The sequence below is a fragment of the Mercurialis annua genome, linkage group LG8 (assembly GCF_937616625.2).
Source record: "Mercurialis annua linkage group LG8, ddMerAnnu1.2, whole genome shotgun sequence".
Taxonomy (NCBI): Eukaryota; Viridiplantae; Streptophyta; class Magnoliopsida; order Malpighiales; family Euphorbiaceae; genus Mercurialis; species Mercurialis annua.
This window is the reverse complement of record NC_065577.1, coordinates 31,026,949-31,042,786: the sequence shown is the minus strand read 5'-3', so window position 1 is coordinate 31,042,786 and position 15,838 is coordinate 31,026,949. Positions and strand designations below refer to the sequence as shown.

The 15,838-nt window shown below is 31.5% G+C and overlaps 1 protein-coding gene across 2 annotated transcripts; it reads left to right on the top strand.

Annotated features, from left to right (window-relative positions):
• Nucleotides 1-2,065: 2,065 nt before the first annotated feature.
• LOC126660686 (neutral/alkaline invertase 3, chloroplastic-like) lies at nt 2,066-6,734 on the top strand. 2 transcript variants are annotated; one of them, XM_050354295.2, is made up of 7 exons: nt 2,066-2,201; nt 2,874-3,644; nt 3,783-3,948; nt 4,045-4,256; nt 4,849-5,342; nt 5,432-5,480; nt 6,060-6,734. In XM_050354295.2, the coding sequence occupies exons 2-7, from the start codon at nt 2,931-2,933 to the stop codon at nt 6,384-6,386; spliced, it is 1,962 nt and encodes a 653-aa protein (XP_050210252.1). In that variant the 5' UTR covers nt 2,066-2,201; nt 2,874-2,930; the 3' UTR covers nt 6,387-6,734. The 2 variants fall into 2 exon arrangements, with proteins under 2 accessions (XP_050210252.1, XP_050210253.1); XM_050354296.2 differs by lacking the exon at nt 2,066-2,201 and adding an exon at nt 2,288-2,308.
• The last annotated feature ends 9,104 nt before the right edge of the window (nt 6,735-15,838 follow it).

The following is a 15,838-nucleotide window of genomic DNA, read 5'->3' as shown; positions in this document are numbered from 1 at the left end:
AGTGTGAAGGCGTGATTAAATTTTTGTGACTCTTTTCGATTATAATACTTATTTGATTTTATTCAGGATTGGTAATAAATAAGATAAATGATTTTAACTAAAATTAAAGTGGAAAATTATTTATATTTAAATAAAATCGAATGCTTGCTGGCAATTTGACTAGAGTCATATTTAGTTCATATATGTGAGTGGGCAATGTAGTTTTGAAAAGATGATTACATTTTAATTTTATTTGTTTAATTAATTTTTTAAAAGATATTAATATTTATTGATTTTATTTATTTGTTAATGAATAAAAATTACAGAGTTAATTACTACCTGAGTTTAAAGTGACAAGATTTTAATATCTAAATCAAATAGATCTCTTATTTCCATGTTGATTAGAATCTCCAAATTTGAGATTGAGCAATTTGATCATGGAAATAATTATAACTTTTTTTTAAGCAATGACAACATAGTAGGAGTTGCATATCTAAGTTAAATATTTAAATATTATTACCTAAATAAACATTTATTAATTAGATGATAAAATATGATACCTCTTCAATCTGTTCCGTCTGATTTTTAAATAAAATTTATAATGAACTTGTTTTCTTATACATAATTTTATATGAACAAGGATCATTTCACCTCATGATGTTAGCACCAACGATAAAAAATGTCAATTACGGAAAAGATACAAAAAATTCACAAGGAAATCCAGATCAAAAATTTCCCTTCGACAAAAAAGTGAGTTTCTTAATAAATCATTAATTTACTCTAACTAATTCCGATTAACCACAATTAAATCCTTGGATGAGGAGGCGTCATCTTCCTCGTCTCAGATCTGTTTTAAGATAAAGGAGGCGTCGTCTTCCTCCGTCTCGAAGACCTCTATCCCCGGGCGGTGGTGGTTTTCAACGGTAGCGTTTCCCGGCTAAAAGAGTAAAAAGGTTATATAAAAGGCAAAAAAAATCCTTAAAATTTTATTCAAAGTTTATATAATATTTGTATTTTAAAATTATGAAAATATAATTAAAAATTTAAATAATATTATTCCTTCCGTCCTATTTTAAAATTTTCATTTACTTCTATACACAAATTAAGAAAATATTTAGGCACCGTTTAGGTTGAGAGTTTTCAAAATCTGATGATTTTACTAAATCCATAGACTTTTAGATCAATGAAATGTGAAATCTATAGATTAATAAATTCCATCGTTTGGAATGTATTTAGAATCTATAGATTTATAATGATATATTTGTAATTATTAAATGTCAACACAATCCATCACTCATAAAAAATGATTGATTTTAACTTTCTCACGTAGGAGGTGAGAATTTAAATGAGAGATTTTGGAATATGTGAAAATTTAAAAATCTATAGACATTATGTTATCTTTTTGTATCAAACCTTTTATCGAAATTCATGGATTGAGCAAAATATATGAATTTTATTTCTCCAAATTTTCTCTATCCAAACGCTGCCTTATTATCTTTATCTTTTCATTTTCTTATTTTATTTTTATTAATAATAATAGAAGTTTCCATATTAGTTCTTTTAAGGTGATTTAAAGAAGGGTAAAATGAGAAGTTTATGTAAAAGTTTTTTTAAGATAGAATTGAAATTTTTAAAATAGAACATCTTAAAATAAAATATGAGACTTTTAAAATAAGACAGAGAGAGTATCAATTTATAAAATTAAAAAAAAAATCAAGGACCATTATATTATTTTTTTTATATGGTAATTTGATATTGTGTTACATTCTGCGAGGAGGGTTTTTTTTTTTATTTTGAAATAGTTTGCCATATTTGTGGATTTATTTATACTTTTTCCGTGTAATTTTGATATTTTTGATCCTTTTTGTAAACATCAAGAGGTGAAATGATCCTTTGTTCAATTTTATTTAACCATTTCAACTGGCTATCGAACCGGTTAACTAATAAACCGGTAGCCGTGCTGGTTTGATTTTTAAAACACTAATCAAAACAATTTAGAAAAGAAAAGAAAAAAAGCCAATTTTGTGGTATGCGGCTCGTCTGCGATTTTGAACAACCCGTGTGAGAAAATCTAAAATATTAATAATTAAAAAAAAAAGCGAAATTTAGAACTACATATTTTTAGCAGTGACGACGATTGTTTTGTTCATTCGTTTTTATTATTTATTTATTTATCACAGCTTCTCTTTTGGTTCTAACCCAACTTTTTAAATTGATTAAAGGTAACGTTTTTTTTTTTTTTGCTGTTACTTTTTCTGGGTTCTGTGTTTTTTCAATTGTTTTGACTTACCTGTTTGTAATTGAAGATTCTTTTTGTGGAGAATAGTTGGTAATGTTAATTTCTTTGAATTGCATGTTTCAGAATTGAATTTATACTGTATTTTTTTGTTTTGATTGTGTTCTCGATGATGCATGTTTTTGGATGAGTTAATATTTTGTAATTATGATTGCTTAGAGAATAATGTCATTGAAAGAAGGAAGCATGTTTGGTTGCCGAGAAAATTGTATAATCAAAAGCAAATAGCTTGGTTTTAGGCTAGGTAGCACATACACTTCATTCAACCTGTTTCGGAAAAGTTTCAGACACGAAATTTTATTTTCACCGTATAAAACCTTGAAATGACATCGTTTTGCCGTGTTTGTGTCCGTGTCCTGTTTCCGCGTGGCTGTGTTGGTGCTGCCTAGGTTTTAGGTTCTGGTATAGTAACAAGAAAGTAGGATTATTATTTATCTTCAATTTTTTCCTCATTTTAAGGTACTATGTAGATAGTTTTTGATCCTGCTAGTTTGTATTATTTAACAATTTGGATGTTTTTTCTTCTGATGATTATTGTTTAGCCAGTGATGTATATTATTTGAACTAATCAAAGGTATTGATTATGTTGTCTCATCAGTTGAAAAAGAGTTCTGGCATACTCTGAAAGTTGGTACTATTTGATTTGCGAAACTTCATGATGATGGGAACTTCTGAGGCAGTTTTGCAGGTTCTGTCAGCTGGTCCTCGCATGTTCACTTCTGATCCATGTGCTAACAATTTATATTCGAAATTCCCTTCCGAATTTTATACAAAATCTGCCAAGAAAAGGGCTTTAAGAGATAAGAAAACCTTAAAATGCTCAAATTTTCTTCAGCATCGCATTGGAATTCATGGGCTTAAGTCGACTAGTGAGAATGGCCTTTTTGGGAACACGGCAGTTGATAAATTGCTGTTTGCTAGTTGCAAATGCCATCAGGCTGAAAGTGTAAGCGGTTTAACTGCGGATGATGGAAAGGGGACATGGTTTATAGATAATGCAAGGGCGTTAAACCTTAATGATGTGACAAATACACCGACTATGCTGGAGTTTGGGGAATCTAACGGTCCAGCAAAACAGGAACATGAGAGTTTGTCAAGTAATGGGGCAGTAGGAATAGCTAGCGATACCTCTCGTAAGGCTAGCATAGACTCTATTGAAGATGAAGCTTGGGATCTACTGCGCAGTTCTGTGGTTAATTATTGTGGCAGTCCTATTGGAACTATTGCTGCCAATGATCCCACCAGTTCCAACCTGTTGAATTATGATCAGGTCTTCATTAGAGACTTTATACCTTCTGGTATTGCATTTCTTTTGAAGGGAGAGTACGACATTGTTCGGAATTTTATACTTCATACGCTTCAGCTGCAGGTAATTTGATGGTTGATGGTGTCAATTATTTTAGTAGTCGAACTGTTCATTTTAAAATATATTTTACGTATGTTTTGACTAGCGATTCAATTTACATAACTGATTGATGGATATTACTCTTGATTATGCACACCACAGAGCTGGGAGAAAACAATGGACTGTCACAGTCCTGGTCAGGGATTAATGCCTGCTAGTTTTAAGGTGCGTACTGTTCCTTTGGATGGCGATGACTCTGCAACTGAAGAGGTATTAGACCCTGACTTTGGAGAGGCAGCAATTGGTCGCGTTGCACCAGTTGACTCTGGTAGAGTTTTCAGATCCAGAAACTATTTTGTAATGAGAAACTCTCTATTTTAACCTTCAATGCCTTAATTATTTTCTACTAATTTGCCAACTTTAGGATTATGGTGGATTATCTTGCTACGCGCATATGGAAAATGTTCTGGTGATCTCTCAGTTCAGGAGAGGATTGATGTACAGACTGGAATTAAGATGATTCTGAGGTTATGTATTGCTGATGGTTTTGATATGTTCCCTACCCTGTTGGTGACAGATGGTTCTTGCATGATAGATCGCCGTATGGGGATTCATGGACACCCTTTAGAAATCCAGGTAAGTTCATTTTAGATATAAACTGCAGCCAATTTGTTTAGCATATTTCAATTTGAAGAGAGATGTTATGTAAGATATCAATGCTGTATTATATCAATGCTGTACTCGTCAGATGTCCAAATAAGGTTTGCAGTTAAAATATAAACTACATGAGTTTGAGAAAATCTTAAAGGACAAACACTAGTTTTATTGGACTACCTTTTGGTCTCTAGACTTTGCCTTTACGTCTTTTTATGTCATACACAGTTGTGGCATGGCTTTATTACACTTAATCCTTGAGGCTTTGATTTTACATTTACTGACTCTAATGGAAAGAGAAGATAAAAGAAAAAGAACGATTGGCAGAGGATCTCTATGTCAAGGATCAATATTCTGTTGAGCAAGTGGAAAATGTTAGATGAAAGACAGTAACAACATTTTCCAGCTGTAATAGGTTCCAACAGGGAAGTGATTGCTTCTTACTATGACTTTAGTATCAAGCAGACTATTGATTGCTGAAATATTTGTTTTTATTTGAATCATGATCGTGTTAAACTTGAAAGTGGTTTCTCTTCTAATGCAATTGTCTGATTTGGTCTACCTATTTTTGTAGGCACTTTTTTATTCGGCATTACGTTGTGCACGGGAAATGCTTGCTCCTGAGGATGGATCAGCTGATCTCATCCGCGCTTTGAACAACCGTCTTGTTGCTCTGTCATTCCATATTAGGGAATACTATTGGATTGATTTGAAAAAACTAAATGAGATTTACCGTTATAAAACTGAAGAGTACTCTTATGATGCAGTCAATAAGTTTAATATATATCCTGATCAGATTTCTCCTTGGTTAGTTGAATGGATGCCCAACCAGGGGGGCTATCTGATTGGAAACTTGCAACCAGCACACATGGATTTCAGATTCTTTTCTCTTGGAAATTTATGGTCAGTTGTAAGTGGTCTTGCAACAACAGAACAATCCCATGCCATTTTGGATCTCATTGAAGCCAAGTGGACTGATTTGGTTGCAGACATGCCGTTCAAGATATGTTATCCGGCTCTTGAAGGTCAGGAGTGGCAGATAATCACAGGAAGCGATCCTAAGAACACGTAATAGTGCTTGTTTAGTATCTATTTTATTGATGTTCTTTATAATCCACTGTCACTTCCAATTTGATGGTTCATTTTTCTTGATGTAGGCCTTGGTCATACCATAATGCAGGTTCTTGGCCAACTCTGCTTTGGCAGGTAAGCTATGGTCGGATGGTTTGGTCATTTTATTGGTGGTAATATTATTACGTTGAAGGGAATAGTGAATGGTTACTACTAGTGAAAATAAGAGTAAAATTAACGTCATTTGTGATTTCCATTTTATTGCACGTTTTAGGAATAGTTACAATTTCGAAGGCCGTAGAGTATGCGTGTTACCTTTTTATATCTGACTAAATGTGTGGTTGCTCGTACCTGGTACTTGTTCACTTGGGTGCTTGATACCATTGGGTGTTTTACATATGTTTGTCATCCATGAACTGCATAGGTATTTTAGTCACTATTTTCATAAACATGGTGTTTGATGTTGGCTAATGGTGTGTTTAGTTTAAATGAATTTCAGAAAGTTTTGTACAATCCATTTGTAAATGAATATAGTTGTTTGGAAATTCATTTGGTAACTCAATTGATCATGTTTATGTCAAATGAATTACTAAATGAATTCATTTGCAAATGAAATGAAATATACAGTAGAATTGAACTGAATTAAGGGTAAATGTAATTGATTGGTTTACAGCAATTGCAAACAAGTGCTCAGATATATTCTGCTATTTTCAGTTGACAGTTGCATGCATCAAGATGAATAGACCAGAAATTGCTGCAAAAGCTGTTGAAATTGCAGAAAGGCGTTTATCGCGGGACAAGTGGCCTGAATATTATGATACGAAAAGTGCAAGATTCATAGGAAAACAAGCTCACCTATTCCAGACCTGGTCTATTGCTGGATATCTCGTGGCAAAGGTCTTACTTGCAGACCCATCTGCGGCTAAGATGCTTATAACTGAAGAGGATTCCGCGCTTGTCAATGCCTTCTCTTGCTTGATCAGTACCAACCCAAGAAGAAAGCGCGGAAGAAAAGATTCAAAACAAACCTACATAGTGTGAATTTCTCAATCTGCAGGTAGAATATGGGTAAATATTTTCATGATTCGTGATCGGATCATCAGTTAACGATCATATTCATTACTTTAATTAGGCTAATATAAAGTTCAATATAATTATTAAATTTTCGTCCTATTCATTCTCGTGGATCATAGCATTTGTGATTCCACATGTAAAAATCTTGTATACTGGAATAGGGATATAGAGAGTAGCATACTAAATTTATGTTCTCATAGGTGAACTATGATGGCTGTTCCTTAGCTTTGAACTATATTTATGATATTATAATATGTTTGAATTTTTCACACACAATTATTTGATTTATATGTATTGAATTAGATTGCCTCTTTAGATAGTCGGCTCATTGTGCTTGTTTTCTTTGTCACAACATGCTCTACTTTGGGGTAATCGAGTCAAGACAGTTTATTAGTTGTTTAAGTTATTCGAACGAAAAAAAATAATTTACTAGTTTACTCTTATTGTTTATATAATTACATTTATACCCTAAATATATAAATAAAGAAATTTGATTGAGTTGATTGCAGAACACCAGACTTGAATATTATCAAAAAAAATAATTCTGGCAAGTTTTAGTTTTTCTCGTCATAAATAAAGGGTTTTATTAAATATCACCCCTAATTACTAGGTACCGCCTCCTTTTACCTTTTTACCCTTTTTTATAGGGACGTTTTCATTAGAGGAGAGATGTTCTCAGTTTACATCTCCCCCTCTGGGGGATGTCTTCCAGAAGAGGAGAAGTTTTCGAAAGACGTCTTCCCCTCCAGGGAGATGTAAACAGAGAACGTCTCCATAATATTTTTTTTAAAAATGTTTATCGATTTTTTTTTGAAATATAAACAAAAAATATTTTTGACAATTTAATGAAAATTTGAAATTAAACAAAAAAAATTAGAAATTAAATGAAAGACATTTTTGAAATTAAATAATTTTGTTTTTAAAATTAAACGAATTTTTTCTGAAATTAAATGAAAAACACTTTTCAAATTAAACGAAATAAATTTAAAATAAATTTTTGAAGTTAAATAAAATTAAACGAGATTTTCGCTAACCGTTTTTCGTGTTTAAATGTAAGTTGAGTGGATTTGAATATGAGTTTTAGAATTTTTTTTTTAAAAAAGAGAAAAGGGCAAAAAGATAATGTGTGGGGGCGGTGCGTAGTAAAAAAAGCGGTGTTTAGTAATCCAGCAAATAAATGAGAAAATTACAAGATAATTTTAATAGCGGAAGATCTTTTCAATAATATGAGGTGTTCAAAATCTTTTCAACAAGTACTGTTTTTCTTTTTACAATTTCTACCTTTTCAATAAGAGAAAAATTAAAAAATATTGAAAAAAGGGAAATAATCCCATAATTACGTGTGTCTATAATTAATTTAGAATAATACTTAATTAAGTTTTTAAACAAAAGTTAGCACTTATTTTCTCATAACTTTCTCAACCAACACGGGTTTTTCAACATCACGATTCATGCTTAACCGCCATTTTTTTCCGTCATCTCCGCCTACCCATCATATTTCATCTTCATATTCTTCTCTTGATCTCTGCAAATTCTTTTTTTTTTATGTCTTATGTATTATTCATGTGTTTGAGAATTTATTGGATTTTGCTATTTTAACTAAAATTTAGGAATGATTGAAAACGATTTCAATTAACATCAATTGAAATCGATTTCAACCGATTTCAACTAGAAATCGATTTCATCTAGAATTCGATTTCAGTTAGAAATCGATTTTAGCTAAAAATCGATTTCATCTAGAAACCAATCTCATCCGATTTAAACTTTATTGAATTGCTTAGTTTTATTGTGATATTGTTGTTATTTTTCTTTCATATTACTTCTACTGCTAATTTTGTTTATGTTGCTGCTGCTGTTGGTTTTTGTTTTTTTTCTTATTGCTGCTGCTATTTTCTACAGCTACTGTTGTTATTGTTTTTAAGTATACTTTTTGTATGCTTTGTGTATATTTTTAGTATACCCTCATATAATTCTTAGTATATTACTCCTTTTTATATGTTAACGCAATTTAAAGATTAAAATGACAAAGTGTATCCAAATTATCTAATTTTAATATTATATCTAGAATATTGTTCTTACGTTTCTCAGCTTGTTATATGTATTGATTATTTCTTTTTTGATTATAATGGTTTGGTCCAATTTTTGAATTTTTACATATTTTGTATATTTGTTATATTTATTGATTTGTTACATGAACTATTATTTTAGATGATTACAATGTTTATACCAATCGAATTTAATATACTTTATATATACTATTATAATACTTTATATATATTATTAGAATACTTATTGGATTTTGTAACACCTTTTGTTTATTTGTAATGATTTCAAACTACTCTCATTTTGATATTTACCTTCTGCATATTTTATGTATACTGTATATTTGATATATGTACTCATTTGTTATATGTACTCATTGTTTTTTTGAAAATAGTGACTATAATGTTCTGATATGTTTTTTGTATGTTATATATATACACTTTAAAGTAGTAATATGTACTAATTGCTATATGAACTGATTCTTTTATTTTAAATAATTATAGTGGTTTGGTATATTTTCTGTATGTTTTAAATATAATGTAATTGCATAATCTGTGATCGATTGATTATAGTTGACATTCAAACAACAGAAGGAACAATCTTGTGTTTTTTCTACTTTTTACAGTTTTATTATATACTTTATGTATATTTTGTTTCTTTCAAATATTAAAATTCTTTATTGGTAGTATCTTGTGTATAGTGTTGTTATATACTTTTTGTATATTTGCTGTGTATTAGTATATTTTGCGTTTTTTTTATTTCCGTTTTCAATGTTTTTGTATACCTTATGTATATTTTCTGTATACTTACCGTGTTTTATTTTTTTCCTTAATGATCAGAAATGGAATAAATAACAGTTATCATCTATAATGGAAAAATCAGCCTATTTTTCCACCTTATACTAGCATCAGGACGACCTAAAAAAGGAAAAATATACAAGGCATCATGGGAGAAAACGAAATCAGTAACATGCGGAAGGTATAGACAACAGGGGCAATAATAATAAGATTTGTAAATATTTTGCCAAAGAAAAACATGTAATAGTTTGATATTATTTTAATTTATAACCTTCCATTATTTTTTTAAATTTTTAGAATTAATATAAGCATTTTGCTCACTGTGTTTATTATACCTTATGTATACTTTATGTATATCCTTCACATGCCTTTTAGGTTTATAATTTCTGGTTACAATATGTTGTATACTTTATGTATACAATATGTATACCAACAATATTTAGTTAAAAAGTTTTTATCAAATTCTTAGCCAAATGAGACATTAAATAACAAACTATACACAAAACCTAACAAAATATAAAAAAGATGCAGGTAAGAAGTCAAAAAGTATACGACTAATATAACAAAATCATTTTCAACATTTTATATAAATTATTTAGCCCAATAAAAGACTTAGCTAGTAGAGTATACAGAAAGAATAGTAAAAGTAGACAAAATATACAACAATAGTTTGAACTGAATTTGAAAGAGCTAATTCTAAAATTTCAAAACAAACATAACTTTCTGTATACTTTAAATATATCAAAATCACAATATTCTTTCTTTATCTCTCTAACTTCTCTCTGTACTGTAAATAAAGTATACACAATTTGTTTAGCATTAAAATTGTAATTTAAAATTAATTAATTTGGATGAACTTTGTCATTTTAATATTTCAATAGCGTTAATATATAAAAATAAATAACATACTAAAATTACATGAGGGTATACTAAAAGTATATAAAAAGTATACTAAAAAAATAACAACAGTAGCAGTAGCTGTAGAAAACAGCAACAACAGTAAGAAAAAACAGAAAACAACAACAGTGGCAACATGAAAAAAACAACAACAATAACATCACAAAAAACTAAGCAATTCTTAAATTTGAAATCGATTGAAATCAATATTTAGCTGAAATCGATTTAAATCGGCTTTGATTGATTTCCAGGAGAAATCAATTTCAATCGCTAAGCGCAACTCAGAAGGATAGTCTAAGTCAAGGATTGTCCAGTGAAAAGAAAACCAATTAAATAATACAACCTCTAAGAGATTAATTGATCCTCAATTTAAAATAATAATAATGCGACTCTTCAAGAAATTAGAGAGAAGAAAATCGTTGTCGATGGTGGCGCAAATTGACAACTTCAGAAAACTGTTAGAGATTAAAAAGAGAAATTAAATTTCGAAACAAACCTCTTCAATATTGATGGTGGCTGTGTTGCCAAAAAAAGGAGAGTAAAAGAGGGAATAAATAAAAACAATATTTTGATTGAATTAGGTCAAATTAAAGAAAAGAGAATAACTGTTACTAAGAAAGTGAGAGAAAATAGAAGAAGAAAGATTAAGTGTTAGATAAGAACTAATGAAGCCTATCAAATGCTGGATCAAATAAAAACAAACCCATTAAATTTTAAAAACAAAATAAAACTTTTACTGCAAACAATTTGTCTTTGAACGAATTGATTAGAACTCTATGTTATAAGATGATAGAAGTGCGAGAAGTGATAGCTGAACATAAAAAGCGATCGATAGCTTAAACACTAAAGATGTGGAGATAATCTCTACGAACGGATGACGCAAGTTTTATGCGATATTAGAAGATTGTTAAACTAACATATCATTTGATTGAATCGTCGGATCGGTTTAATATCGGAATACAATGATCCTAAGAAGGTTGATTAGGAGTTGACCGTTGTGATCGTCGAACGGAAGACTAAGCGACAACTTTCATAAGAATGCTGATGGAGGATTAATACAATTAGAAAGGATCAAACTATCCAACACACTGTGAGAGTATAATAAGTAAGAATGTAAAATATGTAGCAGATGTGGATGGGGTGACATATAGGATTAATAAAGTGAAAGGATGGATTACATATTGCATGGACTATGTTAAGGAGTTGGAAATTCGTGTAACAAGCTGTGCGATTGGGCATTTTAACCAACAAATTAAAGGATAAGGACATGTACACAAAGTATAAGGATGTTACGATGAACAAAGAAAGCAAGACAAAGATGTATAAAAAGGAGTTAAGCTATAATAAGATCAAAGAGAAAGAAAGATATATAGCCAATAAAGACAAAAAGATCCTGAAGTTTGATACCAGAAGTGACGACAAATGAGGAATGTTACAATGGATTAAGTACACGGGTATAGGAATATCTCCCATTGGATATAACTGAGCAAGTGGATAGAAAGATATATAACGAATAAGTTAAAGAAGAAGAATGAATAGTTAAGATTAGAATACCAGGAATGAAGTCGTAATTTAAGGACATTGATCGAAGTTCAAGGTATACTAGTTTGAAAATAAAAAGAGAGCATCGTACCAATAGGCGAAACGATGAGTTTGACACCATGTAGTTTTAAGGTTAAGAGATGCATTAACTGTATCTAGAATAGAATAACAAATGATGACATAGATCGTTTTGGAGTATGGCCAAGAGTTTATTAAGGATTTATAAGTAATTAGAAAAAAAAGAAAGGATACGTGGAACGTTAATGATTGGCATTTCAGTTTTAAAGAGATAGATGGAGTGAGATCAAACATTCTAATGGCAGCGATGTTTGCTTAAGATCCAAAATGTCTCGCGAGATATCTGGGAAATAGACCAGTGACTAGTATGAGGAAGAGATAAAAAAAAGTGTTATGAAGATCAAATATAAGTTTCAACATGGGTTTTACTTGAAGAATCGAAAAGTTTTAAAGGAATGCGATAATAGGAGATTGAAATTAGTCTCACTGACATAACAAATGTCAGTGTTGGATGCATCTCATGAGAATAAGTGAATACAAATGTATTGGATTTTAAAGTGATCCAAAAGAAGCGACGTCTAAGGATTTTATCAACGATTAGAAACGTAACAAAGACATGTGGAATGAGAGAATGACGACAAAGAAGTATATGAAAGGAAGTAATGAGCTGCAATAAGAATGAATCGTGAGTAAAAGAATTTATAAAGAGTTTGAGTACAAGGAAAAGTACAAGAAGAAAACGAAGAATTTTTATAGAAGTTTATAAAAGTCACTTTTATGATGTCAAGCATAAGCTGTCTACGGATTGATAAACCAACGTGGAGCAAATTGTTTTTATAAACACGTGTAATGGGAAAGAGGCAAAGTATCTATCGAAAATGATAGAGAGATGGATAGTCAGATGGACTAGTTAAGTCTAATACCTCAGAACCAAAAAGCTAATAAAGAATCGAACCAGGATTGTTTAAGGATCTACAAGATTAGTAATGATATAACAATATAACAATGTGAAGATTAAGATCAGATTAAAATAAAGTTTCACCAGATAAGAAATGTCTAATGAAAACAATAAGTCACTAAGATAAGAAGCTGTCGAAAGAATATGAAAGAACAACGATACCTCGAGAGGTAGATCAAAGTAGCATGGGGAATACTTGTAGCTATTGACAAGGATAGAATACAAAACTTATCTACGAATTTGGAAATTAGAAACAAAGTCTCAAATGAAGGGAAAGTAATACTAACTAGAGAAATGAATGAAATCAAAGGATCAAGAGACAAGATACATTGTGGAAGATGGATGCTAAACATATCAAGTAATGCTAAGAGTGCATTCAACTTCATGAGATTAAGAAACCACGAAGTATGAAAAAGGAAATGTTAAGTTGAGCTGTACAAGTTTAGGAGAACGTGTACGGGTAAAGCATTACAGATGAATGCTATAAAAAGATCTCCATGGCCCAAGTAAAACCACTTCGACAAGGATGTTGACTTGGATACAAGCATTTAAACGAGTTTGGGTACATACGCGATGTAGTATTTCAAGAGAGATTTGATTCGTGATACAAGACCACGAAATTAGTAAGTCAACGGAGCGAAGAATTGATTTGTAACAAGGACAAAGTATCTTTTCACTCTACGATCAATTAGAGGGAATGTATGTATCATAAGAAGATAGATAACAATAAGATAACAAACATAAGATTAAAAGTAGTGGAGCTACAAGTGAGGCGATTATTGTGGATAAGTAATTTGGGTAATGCAAGTAAGGAACCTTGCTACAGGAAAGTAAGTAAGAAGCCGTCAAGAAATGACGACATATAGAATTTCAAAGAACACGATGGATTGTAAAACAACGATAGTGTATGGTAGTCTCACAAGTCAATGTTATTAGAAAATTGTGATTAAGGTAGTGACATAATAAGGAACGAGATATTAAATAACTTCCAATGAAAGAGCAACCGCGGTATGTCATAAGTGAAACAATTACTTCTAGCAAGTAATTTGAAGTACGCAAACAAGAGAGTCTACTACCACCAAGCTTAACTCGATGACGTCAGATGTAAGGAAAAAGCGATAAGTGTGAAATGCAATGATGGTCACGATATTTGGACGCAACCCTGCTATCGAGAAAGTTCATCAGGATGATAAGTCGAGGACAAGACCTCAAGTCTTTACAAAGGAATGTAATACTTGATGGGTAAAAGTATCAATGGAATAAAGTAAATCAGAAAGATTTATGAAAATTCAAGGACAAATTTTTAAAAGGAGGGAAGAATGTAATACTTCAAATATTTTAAAAATAATTAAGTCGTGCCACGTGTCGTAAATCCCAATGAATTAAGTTAAGACGGATTTAATTTAATAATATCGGGAATTTAGAATAACTTTTATTGAGCGGATTAGCGGGATTGAAGGAAAAGGCTTAGAAAATTTATATAAAATAAATTATAAATCCCGAGGTGATAATTATTTCGCCAAAGTCCGCGAAATATTTTATAGTATTTATGGTAAAAAGTCTTGAGTCAATCGAAGACTGTTTAAAATTTGGATGCGGATACGTTTTGGACTAAATTGCAACTTTTGAAAAGTTCAAGGACCAAAATGTAAATTAACCAATTAAGCCTCGAGAATAGCAATTAAAAGATTATTGATGGAAAATAATAATTTTTGAATCGTATTATTTATTTGGATATAAATAATACACACGTAATTGAATTAAAGCAAATAAATAATCGTTAAGTTAAAATAGAAAGTTTAAAAGAGAATTGGTTTAAGTTAAAGAGATGAAGGATTAAAAAAATACTTTAGCCAAACATATATAAGAAATGGATTAGGAATGAAGGATCCAGAAGTTGATATCAGTAACCATTCCATTTCTCATTTCCTTCGTTGAATTTCTTACGGTTCCGTCGCTCGATCTCCGTTTCTCGTCCGTTTCCGACGTTCTATAACTCGAAACGATCGTATTTCAGTGGCGAGTCACAGTAAGCTTGACGTTTTAACGTTTGGATGGATTAATTTCATTATATATCGAGTTAAAGTTTTAGGCCCCAAAACGATTTTATCGTTTAAACGGTTTTAGAATAGTATTTGGATGTTTTGAGTTTAGATTAAGCGTTTTGGATGCGTTAGGAGCGTTTTTATGTCTATAGCATGTCAGAAAGCCCCGGAAAATGGTTTCCGGGGCCGTGCACAAAAGTGCACGATCATGCACACGAGGTGCACGAATGTGCACCATCAATGGTGCACGAAGGTGCACCTACATATGGTGCACAACTGTGCACCAGCGGGGTGTGCACGAACGTGCACCCCAATGCACAAACGTGCACCTGGATCCTTTCGCCCTATCGTATTGTTTTGAGACCCCGTTCTACATTCGCATATCGAGATGGAAATCGATTGATTATCGATTAATTTGAATCGTAAACATAATGAGGTTAAACGTGAACTCATTTAGAAATGATGTTCGATCCGTAAACGAAATAGATATCGTTTATCCGGATATACGTGAGAAGCACGACGGTTAATGAGTGTAATGTGTCGAGTCTCGAGTCTAGAGTCAATCTTAGAATAGGATGCTGATGTAAGTCAACTGTTTTAAATCGTTTTAGATTCGGCGAGGCAAGAAGCAACTGGACCAGCAGCTCAGGAAGCTTGACGTTTCTGAGCACTGAATTGTTTTTGGATAAGCGTTTTCTGTGAGTTTATATAAGTTTATTTCTAAAGTATTTACTCAAGTAATTATTTTATATTGCTTTTTGTTTAATTTGCATGTTTGTAATGCGAAATCTTTATATGAATTGCATATACGTTTAATTTGAAACCAGTATTGATCCGATGGAACGTGCTACCTATTGAGCGGCAATAGGACTGTGTGATCACCAGTTTTGATTTGATACAGCTGTGAATACGATTAAGAATACGAATTTCAAAGTTGGATATACGAATGCGATACGAGAGTGAACTCGGTTAGAGTAACCTAAGCCCCGTATCTAGTAGGTTGGACCTAACAGTGGGTTGGACCCACCATTGGAATTAAGAGATTTGTCGCGACTGACGTGGTTGAGTGTGAACACTCTCGGGTCGGACTATTGGATGAGTTTTGATTTGGATACATAC